General features: G+C 44.4%; 1 protein-coding gene across 1 annotated transcript in view; it reads right to left on the bottom strand.

Annotated features, from left to right (window-relative positions):
• Nucleotides 1-13,670, bottom strand: part of TRIM33 (tripartite motif containing 33) — a 31,589-nt gene extending 17,919 nt beyond the window's left edge. Inside the window, exons 1-8 of the mRNA XM_006035756.3 lie at nucleotides 13,658-13,670; nucleotides 10,593-10,711; nucleotides 10,277-10,424; nucleotides 7,282-7,414; nucleotides 3,924-4,040; nucleotides 2,247-2,361; nucleotides 1,177-1,323; nucleotides 479-596 (exon numbers count right to left, since the gene is read on the bottom strand). Of these exons, the coding sequence (XP_006035818.1) occupies nucleotides 479-596; nucleotides 1,177-1,323; nucleotides 2,247-2,361; nucleotides 3,924-4,040; nucleotides 7,282-7,414; nucleotides 10,277-10,424; nucleotides 10,593-10,711; nucleotides 13,658-13,670 (910 nt within the window). The remainder of the gene's footprint in view (nucleotides 1-478; nucleotides 597-1,176; nucleotides 1,324-2,246; nucleotides 2,362-3,923; nucleotides 4,041-7,281; nucleotides 7,415-10,276; nucleotides 10,425-10,592; nucleotides 10,712-13,657) is intronic.
• Nucleotides 13,671-16,322: the final 2,652 nt, after the last annotated feature.

The following is a 16,322-nucleotide window of genomic DNA, read 5'->3' as shown; positions in this document are numbered from 1 at the left end:
ACTCTTTCCTGCCAGTGCAGGGGGTCGGACTCGATGATCTATTGAGGTCCCTTCTGACCCGAACATCTATGAATCTATGAAAAAACTGACATTATCGGCAATTGGCTGTTTTTGGCTGATCTGGCCGGGAATGTCGACGACAGATGCTGCGTGCACGCGTGGGGCAAGGAAGGGCTGCTGCTACATGCAAGGGCCGGGAGCGGTGCCGGGCTCTTCCTGGCAGGGGGCTGGGCCGGGCTGCACTTGGGGCAGTTAGCAGGGTCAGTGTGAGGAGACATCATGCATCAACATTAAGGAGTCTGTGGTGGCCACATACTGGAAACGGAACGTGCAGTTACCAGAACCGTTTCCATTAGGACTCTACTTCAGAGACGGTTACAGAAAGGCATTCCCTCCTGTTTCATATTACTTTAGATTACGTTGAAAAACCTCCTCCACCCAATCTTGCAGATGCCACCAATAAAAGTTATTTTCTCACCTAAATTGACAACGTTCTTTGCCCAGAACGTGGGGTCACAATGGAAGCGTATTGCTCCGTTGGCAGCCGGGACAGGATCACAACGTGCCTTTAAAATATGGCGCAACTGGAATGTAATCTGATGGGAAGCAAAAACAAAACTTGTGGTAACTGCATGTGTCTACACTGAGAGAAGAATTTGTTCAGTGAATACAGCATTGCCAGATATCCAGTAATAACTTTTAATAGCCAATTAACTCATGATAGAATTACAGTGGTGAGAGAGGGTAGTTATCCACCAATCATCCAAGAAGAGTTCAGCTCATCAATAGTTTCAGTATCCTCCACACAACTGACTTCCACCATCACTGTTCACATGAGGAAGTCTTACCACTTTCTACACGGATGACTAAGTGGAAGTGCACTTCTGCAAATTCCCCAGTAACTTTGCGGACCTGGGCTTTTACTCCTTTCATTATAATGCAACTTACACGTCGAAACGTAAGCTAACTCTAGCAGGGGGTTGGACAAACCTGCTTTCATTACTACTGAAATCACAAAGGTTACATGGTTTCTTCTATGGCATGTGAAGAACTAGTTCTCCATTTGCTGGAAGGAAGCTGGTGAAACACAGCTACGTCTCCAAAATGTCTTTGATAGTAAAGTTCTCTTTTGTTATACCCGCGAGTAACCAAATTGCAACAAGGCCATTTCCTTACCAGCCGCTTGCTGTAGAGTAGTGCAGTGCTACTGCCACTTGCAATGGCCCAATTAGTAAAGTTCATCACATGCTTCACCTGCCGTGAAAGACCAGTTATGTCATTCTGCTGTTGTATTAACTTCATCTGTCTCTCCTTCGTCACATTCTACAAAGAAATAGAAAATCACATTCGCTGTTTAGATTTAAAAGTCTTCTACGCCTGGATCACAACTCTTATACACAAGATTAAGAAAGCACAGGTTGCACAGGGCGCTGGTCCGATACTTGCATTTCAGCTTCCTAATGCTTTCTCTTATACGAGACTGGCATGAAGTCCTAACAACTCCAGTTTTCTTCAGAACACTTCAAAATTCAGAGATCCAGGGGGACAGGATGTTCCCTTCACATTTAGCAGTTGTGAGCTGTTGAACGCTGCCGCTTCCTCTCTCACTGGTGTTGTCAGGAGCGTGCCAACGCAACTGCCGAACATCAACATTTCACCCTAGTCAGGACCATGGTGCACCAATGCAGCCAGGAAGCCGTGCTTGGGGAGGAGCAGGGAAGTCTGAGGGTCCGCAGACTATGTCTAAGGGGTCCATGAAAGATGACTATGATCAATCAAAATCTGAATTTCCAAAAGGGTCTGCACCTCCATTCCAAATTTTTTAGGGGTCCCCAAATGAAAAAAGGCTTTGAAGCGAGGTGCAGACCCTTTTGGAAGTTTTGAATGAGGCCTCAGAAAGGTAAGCAACAAAAGCAAGCAACTGAGGAGTCACAGTAACGTCACGTTTGTATGAATTTACCATTTCAGAGAAGCAGATTTTGCAGACCTAACTAAGGTATATTCTAGACACTAGGGGTACATGAGAGGTGGGGGGGAAGTGGCGCATCAGACTTATGAAAAGGAGCAAATTTTAAAGCACGAACATGACAGAGGCACAAGTTCGGAAGCGTTCCACTTCAGTGAGCTGAACTTCAACTCCCAGAACGTACAACTCGGGGGTAATTCTGATACTGAAGTCGTTATACAGAACAAGCTGCGCACTCAGGCAGTGAACAAAGCTAGTCTTTTTTTGCTTTTAACAGTACCTCAAGCTGCTGTAAGAGAGATTTTCCCTTTTTATTGATCTCATTGATGAGGGTGAAAATGGCCACTTTGATTTCTTGTTCTACTCGTTTATTAGTTTCATTTACTTCTTTTATCCTAAAAAAGTAGAAACATGTTGTCAAGCAATCTCATTACACCATGCCTCCAATACTACACACCATAACTGTACCCCTGGATAGCAGAGGCAATTTCTGTATTAAATTATTTGATGAATGCAGAATAGCAGCTTGTTTATTTTCTATCCAAAGCAGACTCCCAACCTTTTGGCCCCTCGGGCCAGAGGAGTAACGTGGGGTCAGTCTACGGGTTGCGTGCCACCTGCCTACCACATCTGGCTGCATGCCAACACGATCTAGACTGCAGGGCCATGTTATCAGGTCCGTGGAGCTCCCCACAGATCTGGAAATCCAGCTGCAGGGAAGCGGCAATTTACACTGCCACTGCTCCCTCTCTGCGAACCTGCCAGACCCCAGGGGAGGCCGGTGGGTCAGACGATACAGCTCTGCAGGCTGGATCCGGCCTGTGGGCTGTGGTTTGAGCACCCCAACCTAGAAGGTACGAGCTTATTAGGGGAAGTCATCTGGAATTCAATTCTCAGACAAAGAGAAAAAGCTTACATAGACTGATTTCAGATCCTAACAGTGTGGAGTTTTCTTTTCATCTTTGGACATTAATTGCTTTCCTTTTAAAATTTTTCCCCACTTGAACAAGTGTGAAGTAGTGTCTTTATTTCCAATTTCTTATTTGATCTCTACTTCATGTGTTCTACTGTGAGAAATGTACTTCAAATGGCTTAAATCTTCAAACCTTGCCCATTATATTGTTTACTCAAAGAAAGTCAAATTTCCTATTCACCATTTGAAAGAAGTTGGAGTTGGGAGGCAGAACTTGTCAAAGAACGATAGAAAGTTTTCTAGGAGCATCCTCCTTTCCCTGTGCACGCACAACAGGTGCAAACAGACATCACCCTGGTGCTGCCATAAACGTTTTTATGGCAGCACAAGCTGTGAGCGAACAGACCTCCCTTGTCACGGTCCGAGTGCCCCAAAACGTGCCTGACCAAAGGCAGTCGCAGTTTATGACACTGGGTGTCTGTTTGCTTACTGCGCACTCCACTCCAAGAATTTCCCTGCAGGGGATTCCCAGGGCCTGTCTTTCACTCTGGTGTGGCCAAACCCAGACCTCCTGGGGGTTCCCCCACTTGCAAACAAGAACCCCGGGAACCCCCTTGCAGGGGTTTCCCAAGGTGCAAGTTTCATGGGTTGGGGTGCAGATGGCTCAGCAACATCCGTTTCTGCTGATCAATTGGATCAGCTATGCCCGGACAAAAAAAAAAAAGAGTCCGTTTTTGCCCTAAAAGGTGTCTGAAAAGTGGATGCATTGAGCCCTGTGGCTGGTACTTGGCAGAGACCACAACAGTAGAGGTTCTTTTACTCCGTAGTGAAATCATGCCACAACTCCGACTGTACTGGTGCGGCATCTCTGAACCACTGGTCTCCCACCGCCCTGCGGCCCACACGCAGCAGAACGGAAAGCACTCCACATGCAAGCCCACTGCGACCGACTTGAGAGCAAAGTAGAATTGAAGCACTTTTGTAGGTCCCTGTTCACTTGCATTAACACGTCTAATTAACTTCTGAACTGTTGCAGGTACTTACCTATTCTGGACTTGAGTAGCTGCAAAATTAACATAATTCTTCTTTTCAAGAAGTTTGGCTAGCAGATTCTCAATTGCACCTTTCTGATTCTGAAATGCTTCTTCCAAAAACTGATACCTTTCAAAGCCACAAGAGAGGACACCATTTATTATGGAACAGTGCATTGAAATTAACACTTTTCAATTTGTAAGGGACATTTTGCAAAGTGGTTATTAATGTTCAATTTGCAACACTTCTGAATGGTGCAATAAAGGCCTACGTAAAGCTCCTGAAAAAAGAACATTCAAACTTCCACATGTATCAATGTGTGTGAGCATGTTCAAATAACTCATGTATGCACAGGGAGAAAGGACAAAATATTACAGTTCACAGCATAGCAGCTTATTGGACAGACGGTAAAGAGAACAAGTCCAGAATTAACACGAATGAAAATTTTATCTTTTATCAATATTGAAGAAAGAAAGCCCCTGGAAGAATCCACGAAGAAAAAAAAATGCATTAGGCTACCTTCTGGTCATTAAAAGATAGACATAGACCAAATGCATTGCACGCACAAAACACCAAAGTATACTGAATGCAAGGAAGGACAAAGAAAATTAATTTCACTTCTCAGACTGCTATTCACATTTGACCAAAGCAGCCTAAGTCAAATGCTGCTACGTTTTCAGTTTTTCCCCACGCGAAAGACTTTTTTGCTCTATAATTGCCCACATGCTAAAAATCCAACAGAAAAGACTGCGTCTACAACAGCTTCCCCTCAGTATTTTGGGGGGGGGGGGGGGGCAGGATAAAAACTACGCCCTCTGCTACATTTACCCTAAATGAGGGGTGTTTTCCTAATTAATTCAGGGCACTGCAAGATGGGACAGAAGAGAAGCAGGACAAGTAACTTAAGGATAAAAAGGAGAATTTAAAACTTGGAAGAGCTGCGATTTGTTTTTTTGTCACATGCCTTCCAGCGCGTCACCCAAAACTCTGCTTACGGACTTCCAAAGGGAATGACTTGGTTATCATTCTCTTGGCTGTATGTAAACCTCAAACTTCTCAGGCGTAACGTAGCAATGGCATAAGGAATCCTACCCAAGAGTCCCAGAATATGCTTTTCACCACCCTCACTACAGAAAGTGCCAGCACTTTTCAGGTCAGGAAGTTTTAGCAAATGGAAGAAAAATAGTTTCGAGACAGATCAGAAGCATCAATGTTCTGCTCAAAAGCTATCGCTGATCAGAGGAGTAAGTTTCATAAGGAAACTAAAAGAGCAATTGGGGCCTGGCTAATTAATCCTGAGAAACACCTGGATCCATAATTAAGGTAATGCAAACGCCTTGCTTCAACTGGATCACGCTTGTGCAATAAACACTTTGGCAAGGGACTGCTACTTATACCAGACTGGTGTTGCTTTTGGTTTTTTTGCAAACTGCTATCCACTTGAAACCAGCAACAGGTTTGAAATACAAGAGTATGGTATCTCAAAATCAGCACCAACGTCATCCCTACCTATGGGTATTTCAAGAACTGTTGCAAGAACCTAGTGTCCTGGTCCAGGAGAGCAGCTTGTAGCTGCCAAGCCATTACAAACTAATGGGGTTCATGGCCCACAAATATGCAACAGCTCTCAAAGACCTGTTTGAACAACCAGAAACGCACATGTTCTTTATCTATTTTTACCAAAGATGCCACAACGAAAGACCCAGCTAAATGTCACTAAAATTACTTATCATGAAACTTTTGGCCCAACTCATGCAATAAGAGTTACTGGAATAAGGACAGTCTTCCTGGGGTTTCTAAAGTACTTCTGCTGCAAAGGACTTAAAAACCAGCAACTCAATGTGTGTCTATTGCTCCAGGACAACGCGATGCCCACTGGTTCCCACCCTTAAAGGTCTCTAGAAATGGAACGGCTGCTCAGATGTTGATTTCAAAGGTCTGCTTCGTTACAGAGGATTAGGTTTTCAGGTGAGGAATAAGCAGAAGATAAAAATCAGTTCTTGTTTTCACCTGCTATGATTTTGCTTCAACCTTTTACTGACCTCTATAAAAGTCCTCAATTTCACTTTTATCACTTAATGATAAAAGAGGCAGCCGTCTTACCCAGCTGCAATTTGCAGCTGTACACAGAAGAAACATTTTACAGACCATTTCTATTTAGGGGTAACTGAAAGGAGGTTATCAGAGAAGCCTTATGGAAGAGAGTATGCTGCAGAACGAGATGCATCTATTTATGGATTGTTAATCAGTTAGCGTCACGTGCACAACAGGCAGATGTGAGACAGGCTACCCAGCAAGCACTAGTTAGCAAACCCTGGAGACCAAAAATTTTGGACAACTGCATTTTGAGGATGCTTACAACATGAAAAAAACTTGACCAGAGATCTCGCAGTGGCTTAAGTTATCAAACTCTAGTAATTTAGAATTTAAAGTGAAGAGTGTTTAACTGCCGTAATATTCTATAAGGTTACTGAATATACTGGGCAGATGAGAAAAACCGCCAAAATTAGCCATTTCAAAGCATTTTCCAAATAAACTTGAAGAGCAGCTTGCCAGGGGTATGATATACGTGCTGTCCAGAGTTCGAGTGCTGCAGGCGGTTTGGCAAGGGCTGGCTAACGCCAAGGATCAGGGTTGATCTGTAGAGCCAGTGATTTGAATGTACAAGTATGCGCATGAACGTCTTTCTCGTACCACTGCACAGCACAACCCTCACTAGTCTCTCCTGCTCTTCAGCGGATGCAAAGAGGGGAAAACAAATTCTCAGTTAACATTTTGACGGGGAATAAGGCCAGTTTAAAAAAAAAAAAATCAAGCAGTAGACCAAGACCAGGTGGAGGGCTTTAGCCCTTTGTGTTGGGAAAATACATTAATCTATGACACAAACCTTGACACGATTTAATCCTAAATTGAAGAACTGTTACAGTACACATGTTAAAATATGCCTTTACCAACATTGCAACCTCTCCCGTGATTCATTACTATAAACTTTGCTTTTTTTAAAAATAACATTGACTTTAAAGATACAGGCTTGTGCCAAATTATATTTTATGAATATTTCATTTGTGACCTGATTGAAGTTGCCAAGCTAGCAGATACCAGGCAGGTTAACGCTGTAACCGCCACTGTCCGTTCACAGCACGCCTGACTAGCAGCTCTGCATCCACCCCTGGAGGCCCAGCGTAGCTCTGCTAGCGCGCTACCCTTATGACTTCCAGTACCCCTAGCAGGGTTTCCCTGTCCAAGCGAGCACTGCAGTCCCGTGAAGAATAAATGCAGCAGTTTTTCAAGGCACAAATGCTTGAGATTAACTTCACTTCTTTTTCTAAGAAAAGGCACCACAGGAGTTAAGACATGTTAATATTTGTACCTGTGTTCTTTGTGTTCCAATAACTGACAGTCTCTGCATGTCAGTCTGTCACATGTTTCACAGAAAAGTTTTAACTGTTCTTGTTTGTGGACAGGACAGAAAACAGGACGCTGACCGGATGCTCCCACGGCCTCTGTTTTTAAAAACAAACCATTTTCGCATTTTAAAATATAGTTTAAGACAGTTTGAAGAGCAAAGTTGGTAACTGCCATTATGAGTAAGATTTGAGAGCTCTGCCAAAGCCAATTACAAACCTATTCTCAGCCTCGGCTGTGTAAGTGACTGTAAATATGCATTCATTAAAATATTTACAGTGGTTATGAAGAATTTCCAGGTTTGTTATAGTTTAAGAAAAAGAGGGCTCCCCGCTTCTTCCAAAAAAACCCACAAGTCAGTCCTCTAGGATTCTCTTAGATACGTCTGACCAAAGCCTCCGTGATCCCGCAGTACGGCCACGTGGCTTTGCTCGGTTCTAAAGACGCGCGGGCGCTTCACGTGTGCCTCAAACTTTTACGCTGTCAAGCACCCTGGGGTCTTCTAAGTGACCTCTTCCAAACCCTGACAAACAGCAGTAAGTCACAAACGACTGATTCAATTCATGTCAGTGTATATATTGTGTATACTCAGGAACTTGGTATTAGTAACCATCTAGTTATTTGCACTCCACCTGGGCTGGATAATAGTAATTTTACACCCAACCAGATGAAGGGTAAGGGGAAATATTTGTCTGGGTTTCTATACTACCCAAATCTCTTTAGAAGAAGCTTATGGAGGGGGTTGGAGGTAAGGAAGCAGTCTTTAGAAGATCAAGCAGATACAGATTAAAGAGGGGGAAAAAACGATTGAACATTTTCCTGGATTGTCAAGTACTTTCTGAAGCTTGTTATATCAGACAAGTTACTGCAATGAAAGACAGTTCATGAAACCCAAATTAAGACTATTAAAAGGAATTTGAAAGACTTCACAGCATTATTTCACATGGCCAGAATACCAGAGAAACAACAGATTGTTTCCTCTGAGCGTGTAAACGAGTAAATCATTCACTATACCTGAAGATATCACCAAGTATAACTGTATGTCATTTGTACTGCAGGGAATGCAAATTCTGGCTCTAGGCTCTTTGCATTTCATAAATGCCAACCTCTTTTTTCTTTTTTGAAGGAAAGATTACCATAGTAGAACAGTTCTAAATATTCAAGTGGTGTTTTCCTGCAACCCCTTGCCCAAAGTGCTAAAGAAGAAAAGGTCCGCTTATCCTGACAGTCATAACTTTCATACCATGTTCCATCAAGAACTGCATCATTTCTATTTTGGTAGCCTCTCTTACTGTGACTTTACTAGGCTGGGCTACTTCCAATAGGATCTAGCATTTTGAACACATACCCACATAAGGTTTTATAAATTAGCAGTTGATGTAACATTTGAAGCAGAAATAAAAATTTCCTGAAAAATCAATTTTCTTTGCAAAGGTACACGTTTCAGCATTAGCAGATGCTGTAGGTTATCAGTAATGATGTTGGCACAGCCAGGAGTTCCTGCAGCATGGTCAAAACGGCAACCACACAGTTCAGTTACATGTCCTCACTGTTTTCCAAGCACGATATCTACACCTGTCTGTCTTGCCCTAATTACCGCCCGACAATACATCCCGGTTCTGTAGGCTCAACACTTGTTAAGTGACAGCTCTTTGCCCTTGTTTGCAAGGAAACGAATCAAAGGCAGAGCTGTGAGGCACACCCTGGGGACAGCACTAAGAAGAGCGGGATTGTCCCTATTTTATTCCACTAAGTTGTGCACTCTGAAGCAGAACGATAATTTAAAGGACTGACACTTCCAATTTAAATATGCAATTTTATATCGTTCATGCGTGTAATTTAGCACAACTGTGCTAACTGAAAGTGCAGGTAGTAAATAACAATGGTCATAAGCTGATGGAGAACAGGTTTAGGTTCGAGATCAGAAGGCAATATTTTACAGTTAGGGTGGCCAAAATCTGGAACCAACTTCCCAGGGAAGTGGTCCTCGCTCCTACCTTGAGCAAATTGAAGAGGAGGTTGGACGCTCACCTGTCTGGGGTCTTGTGAACCCAGCATTCGTTCCTGCCTGTGGCAGGAGGTCAGGCTAGATGATCTGTTCAGGTCCCTCCTGACCCTAGCTAGTATGAAACTATGAAAGAACAAACTGTGATGGTCCTAGAAGCGTACCACAAATTCCACCTCTGCTTAACGGTGCTGATGCCACAGTGACATCCTTTAGTTTACTGTACCAGGGCCACAGGCTACCTCCAGCCTTCATGAAAGCCTCTGGCAGGTAACCCCCAGCATATAAAGGGCTGTAGAGAAGAACCTTTAACTTTGTGGTCCTGGCTCACAGGCTACAAGTAAACATGGATATCAGCACATGCAACAGTGTTGGCGTTTGACCTCACCCATTCTTAAAGAAAACTACCAGTTCCCCAGAAGTGCCCTTGGCTCCTACTGGCAAAGGGAACCAGAAAAGCGCCGAAGTAGAGACTTCGTTAATAACTGTACTGATGCATCGGCCGGATCAGAAGGCTATTCACTCTACCCCAGCTGGACAGACTCCACGGCACTAAAAGCTTTGTCATGAAGGACATCCGGCATGGTACAGACTGCGCAGGCAAATCAATTCCTTTGTTAAAGGGGTGCCCCTCACGCTCTCCTGACCAAACTCTACCAGGTGACAGCCTCGCCCCCTTTCATTTTCTGTATTTACACACTCCATCATGAAACCTTTCACTTAATGAAGCATTATCAGAGCAAGCCATTTTCAGCTCATTTCACACCTAGAAATTTCCTCCACTCTTCAGGCAGCGCCAGTTACACTGATCTGGATCTGTCCCTATCCTTCTGGGAAGCTTACGCTCCCGATCAGCATTCAGCTCATCCTTCCCATGACACACGTACACAGAAGAATTGACTATGGTTTTTATTCCTACGCTACAGGTGGCTAAGTAAGACATCAGCAAGCTTACCTGAAGAGACATCCTCTTTCTTTCTGATCATATGATCTTTAGTAAATTTTACTCGCTGATGAGCTTCTATGCACGTCTTGCACAGCCATTCCCCACACTCCACACAAAAACCAACAGCACTAGAATTATCTTCACAACTGGTACACACCTAAAAGCAGAAACAAAAGTCAGGGAGAGATACTCTTTCCCCATACGGTCTTCACTGAATCTAAATAAAAAGCAGTAAAAGTGCTTTGTTTCTTTAGATGACGCGACGTACAAAACACATGCACCAAGGAGGACACGACTTTCAGCAAGAAATGGAGAAAAACCTCACCTGTTCTGACTTTTCATCAGAGCTACTCGGTGCTTCTGATGTGTCCTTCACAAAGTAGTTGTCCACAAGGTCGATTTGTCTGCATTCTTGGCGGCATATTGGACACCTGATGACACCAACTGCAACACAAAAAATTGCACCTGTCTTTAGTTTTGAGGGGGGGGAAATAGAATGAAAACCTTTATGATTCTGGCATATTGATTAAGAGGAAAATATAATAATCCGAATACACATATAAAACCATCTTCAAGCTGATTAATTTGATCAGGTAGTTGAAAACCGAACTAAGATTAACAGCATCATCGTTACAAACCTGAACAGGTCCAGGCACAGCAGGATTTCAGCCAAAGCTTTTGGAAAGGGGCAAGCTGATAAAGAGGCCTTCCCCCTCCAGTGGACAAATCCCGCTTTTTATGAACTGCAGTGCAACATGTGAAGTCTTTCACCGACTTCTGAATAACACAAAATCAACCTGTATTGTCAGTGAAGTAGTCTTGCCGTACTGTCCGTGAAGAAGTCTGAATGGCACCCAATGCACCAGAGAAGGGGAAGAAACCCAAGATAAACTGATGGAAGGACATTCAAATGACTTCTTGACTTTTAAGTCTGCTCTGTTAGGTGTCCTGAAGACGAGCAGAACTAGCCTACAGAAAAAGATGACCTTGACTTGTCAATGGAGATCAGTTAAGTAATTGCCCCTGCGAAACACATCAAGAACTAAACCCAGGGGCACAAACCATGGCAGGAAAAGTTTCTGGAAGATATTACATTTAAACTAATGGGTCACGTACCTGAAAGAAATGGGTGTCACACTACTCAGTTTGTTTCCATAAACCCTGCTACGGCATGACAACATTCCCTGCCTTCAAAAACCTGGAGGCTGCCTACCATGAACTACTCCACGGAAAGGTGGTTGAATAAGGGGTATAACTGTAGTGAAATGCTCACAGTTTTGAAGCATGCTCAAAAAGGATGGTTTGGAAGGAAGGATAAGACTACAACAGACATGCAGGTTTCAAGTCACTAATTATCAGCTGCACATCCAGGCCCTCTTGCAGGGAATATTTAGAGCACGGGTACAACCGCTAACAACTACACAATTCTATCATTCGGAAATACTGGCTTATGCTCTAGTCATCGATTCTTCCAAGGTACGCCTCAGTGCCGCGGGGGTTTCCTGAATCATAGCTAAATTCTCAGCGAGTTGTAACGGTACCTGCAAAGAAATGAACCGGGTACGGACAACATCAACTTGATTTACGATACGCAATGCGCGTTGGAAATTGGAAAAAAAACCCACTAGGAATCACAGACAAGACACTCGCATACCGCGTTAAAACCTATGTCATCCAACCTTAAATTCGGCAAGGAAATCCCTCTTGAAGGGCGGAGCTTTCAAATAAGGCTAGGCTCCTGTCTCCATGGAGATCCTCAGACAGGTTAAAGTAATCCGTTTTAAAAACGTGCCCACATAGACAAGCTTCAGAATTAATAACAGCCTCCCCAGAGTACTTGAAACAGAAGCAGCGCCCTTACTCCAGGGCAGCAGAGGAAGTTAGTAAGATCCTTGCAGTGTCAACACATGCTCAGGACAATGATGTTGTAACAGTGATTATCTCCAGAAACGATCAACAATGTCAGTGCCCAAATGAACAAGAAGTGCTTGCTCATTTATGTCTGGGAGTCTCCCAAGCAACGAGATCTTTGGGACTGTCCTCACAAACGAAAGCTCAGCTCAGTTAGCTATGGACGAACAGGTGATAATTCCAGGAGAGATGCTGTAATAAACCAATGGTCTAGATATGCAAAGCAAAGCACTTTCACTGACCAGCGATAACTAAAGCACGTTAAGGAGCCCTGTGACAAAATGAAACATCGCAGCAAAAACCCGTCCTTATTACGACAGCAGCTCTCCTACGCTAAATCACGAGGCAGATGACAAAGCGCGTGCGTGCGGAGGGGGGGATTGAGCCTCACAATTTTCAGGCACAGTATTCAAGTGCTTCTTGGGTTCCCATCTGAAGCGCATGTTCACACGATACAGTAGCATTAGAAAGTCAAGGCCCTTTAAAAGATGGGGCAAAAAACTTGCCCGTGAATAAAAGAGACAAAACAAGTAACTATTTCAGATCACAAGAAGCTACAATAGGACAAACAACAACAGGACTACACGGGAAGTGTGCACCCAAGCCATGAAGACGAGGTGCCTCAGGACTTTCTTTGAAGCACTACATTTACAAAACTGTGTATATTCAGTAAAGCCAGCACAATATTCTATTTAGTGGATTATAACGTCTTTAAAAAACCCTTAACTTCTCCGCTTGCCGGTTATTTCATTTTCAGTGCTAGCTTTCAAATACTGTAAGTAACACTACACACAACACCTCATCTCGTGTCCCCAACTCTGCTAGCCTGAAGATACAGCAGTGTAACTCAGTATCTAAGCTCTTGGGAAACCAAGTTATACTCTCCCAAGGACAAAGTTCCTTACTGAGAAAACTGTCAAAATAGGGTTATTTCATAGGAAGAAAGGAATACTCGCATCAAACCTTAACATGCAACGAAAAGTTAATTTTCTGGTAAAAACGTGAAGTACGTTTTAGGACGGGACGTAATATTTTACTCATGAAGCCAGAGGAAGAAAAATGTTTCCCGTCCCCAAAAATCTAAATTACAATGAAGTTTAAAAGACTGTCCTACTTTTACATGGGACTGACCACACGCTTCCTCTGCGACTATAAATTAAGAACTCTAGCACGCTACCACGTCATCAGGTAACATATTGTACGATTACAGACCACTGCCATACTGTTCTCTTGAAGCAAATCAAGATCGTGTGCTTCAAAAGCTTCCAAAGTTAAAACAACAAAAATATTTAAAAAGCTTCTTTGTGGATGGCACAAGAAAAACAAGTTACGGTAAGAGCATCTAGACCATCCCAAGCCACAGCAAAATTGGCGGGCTTGGGATGGGGGCTGGAAGGGACCATGAGTCCAGATGTGGCCTCCCCAGTGCTGAGCAGAGGGGAAGAATCACTACCTCACACCTACTGGCAACACCCCTACCAACGCAGCCCATGATGCCGGCAGCCTTCTTGGCAACAAGGGCACGCTGCGGGCTCCTGTTCAGCTTCTTGCCTGCTGTCACCCCAGGTCCTTTTCTGCAGAGCTGCTGCCCAGCCCGTCAGTCCCCAGCCCGCACCGGGGCAGGGGACTGTTCCCTTCTCAGTGCAGGACTTTGCACTTGTCCTTGTTGAACCTCATGAGATTGCTTTTGGCCCAATCCTCCAATTTGTTGAGGTCACCCTGAACCCTAGCCCTGTCCTCCAGTGTATGTACTGCTCCCCACAGCTTGGCCTCATCTGCAGACTTGCTGAGGGTGCACTGCATCCCATCTTCCAGGTTGTTGATGAAGACGTTGAACAAAACCGTTCTGTTCCCAGCCACCCTACAGACTTTGTGGAACGTAAGGCACTTACCCTACATAGTCCACTTTCGCCACGTGTAAAATGGAAATACTACTTGCTTTACATAAGCATTCGGACACAAAAATCCTTGAGTTCTGAGATCCTCGCATGGAATTTTCTAAAGGCCGAATCGTATTTTTAACTACATTTGCTTTTTTGGCTTTTCCCCAGCATTTGAGGAGCTACCTTTAGTGTGAATTACAGAGAAGTCCAGTTGTACATACACAGTAGAGTACAGAAGAACTTTTTTTTATAGGACAGCTAGCTTCACTACTTGTCTTAAAAAACTCTCATACCCATTAGTATCCCCCAATAAAAACAGAGAGTAAGAGCATCTCTAACAAACATTTAGTACTGAAGGGCGTACATCTACATGAGATGCTTTACTTGAGATTAGATCAAATTACTGTGCAGTAAGCAAGCAGCAAATTTACTCATGATTACTTCCTGCACAGTAGTGCACATGTAGACAGCTGATGGACTAAATGTGCTCCTGGTCAGTTGGGCAGCAGGGGGTGCGACATTGCTCCTTGCCCACCACCACAGCCTCTGAGGGGACAATGTCCCCTTGCCCCTGCAACATGGGGCTCCCAGCCGCCGCTTCACGAGTACGATCAGGGAGCGGGGGCTGGGAGATTCTCGTCTGCCGGCCCTAGCTCCGCAGTTGCAGGGCCCAGGCTGGGAGATAAGAAACTCCCAAGCTCAGGCCCCACGACTGCAGAGCTATGGCCGGCAGATAGGAATCTCCCAGCTCTGCAACTGTGATTGTGGAGTGAGGGCTGGGAGCTGCCTGCTGCCAGGGCAGGGGGACACTGTCCCCACGGTGGCAGAGCCTACCCTGGCAGCTCCTGGGGGCAGGGGACAGCTGTCTCCTGGACCCATGATCCCAGCACCAGCCCCCTGGGCAGGCACACACGGGAAGCCTAGAGCTGCCCCTGGCTGCTGCAGGAGCATACTGCTGCCATGAACAGCAAATCTGCTTCTGCTTCCCTGTACATGCAGACGTCTGCCTGGGGTGAGTTTAGCCCAGAGTAAACCCAGTCCAGAGCATTTGCATGTGTACAGGCGCCCAAAGGCCATGGAAACACAGAGTTGGGGGGGTCAAACGTTTTATTTAAATGCTCTCTTTGGCTTGCTAAAATTATGCAAAGCACAATCTACCGAAGGACGGATGAAGGGGATGCATGTCACTTTCTGAAGAACTGTCACTATCTTTTTAGCAAGTTGTCCACACACGGGGAGGGAGGACACGGGGGACGGACTATGGACAACACACGGGACAACAAAGGGATGAGATTTAAGCCTCCATATATCACACCAAATTATCTACTTAGAACTTCAGGGTGGGAAGCAAGGCCGTTTTCAGCTCTCTAAATAAACCCACATTTTAGAGACTAGAAGTTATTCCTTCAACTTCTGAGATGAAACATCTCAGATGAAAAAATGTTTAATTTTCAGATAAGCAGTCCTATTTGGATGAAGGAAAAGGTGCAGCAGGAGAAGTTTTATTATACAACAGCAGTATTGCATTCTGGTCATTCAGCCACTCTATAAAATCACGCCTTGAAGTAATTTTTGTGGGACATGGGAAAAGTGCAGGAAGGCGGCTGCAGTGTGTACTCAAAACAACTGCTAAAGTGAACAGACAAACTCACGGGGAAGGAGGCAGGTCTAGCATGCTGATGTGCTATCAGCGTCCTTTGCTTTCTACTGCACACTCACCAAGCCTCAGACGCATAAGCCATAACTGCATGTGCACAGTTTAAATACGTGCGACTTGTACACGTATAAATACAACCCTTACTGATCACTTACTAGCCACTAAAAGGCAGCCACTACACCAGCAACATTACAGGACAGTTTGTCCATAAGGGAAGAAGAACTTCTCCATTTGACAGTGAAAGAGAGCCAAGTAAGGTTATGTTCAAAGTTCCAATTTAGGCGGGAGTTGAAGGGCTAGCCCTTCCTACTCTTCATAAAGAGTGGCATCATCTTCATCACAAGGGCTCAGGGCCCTCTTCTATGAATCCACAGAAAGACCCCATTCTTCAGGCAAACATGCGCCCTTTACAAGCGTGCTTGTTTCTTGAACTCAAAAAGGAAAACTCCCACCTGTGCAACCCCCAGGGCTACTTGCTGCAACACTCCAGGCTGGGGTTTTGTTTGCTTGCTTTTGCAGATCTCCCCTAAGAAGTAACCAGCCCAGACCCTGAACCATGGTAACTTAATGCATTTACATACGGTAAGCAAACTTTTTCCTCTGT

This window comes from Alligator sinensis, unplaced genomic scaffold (genome assembly GCF_000455745.1).
Source record: "Alligator sinensis unplaced genomic scaffold, ASM45574v1 scaffold1450_1, whole genome shotgun sequence".
In the NCBI taxonomy this organism is placed as follows: Eukaryota; Metazoa; Chordata; order Crocodylia; family Alligatoridae; genus Alligator; species Alligator sinensis.
This window is presented reverse-complemented; position numbering and strand designations above follow the sequence as displayed.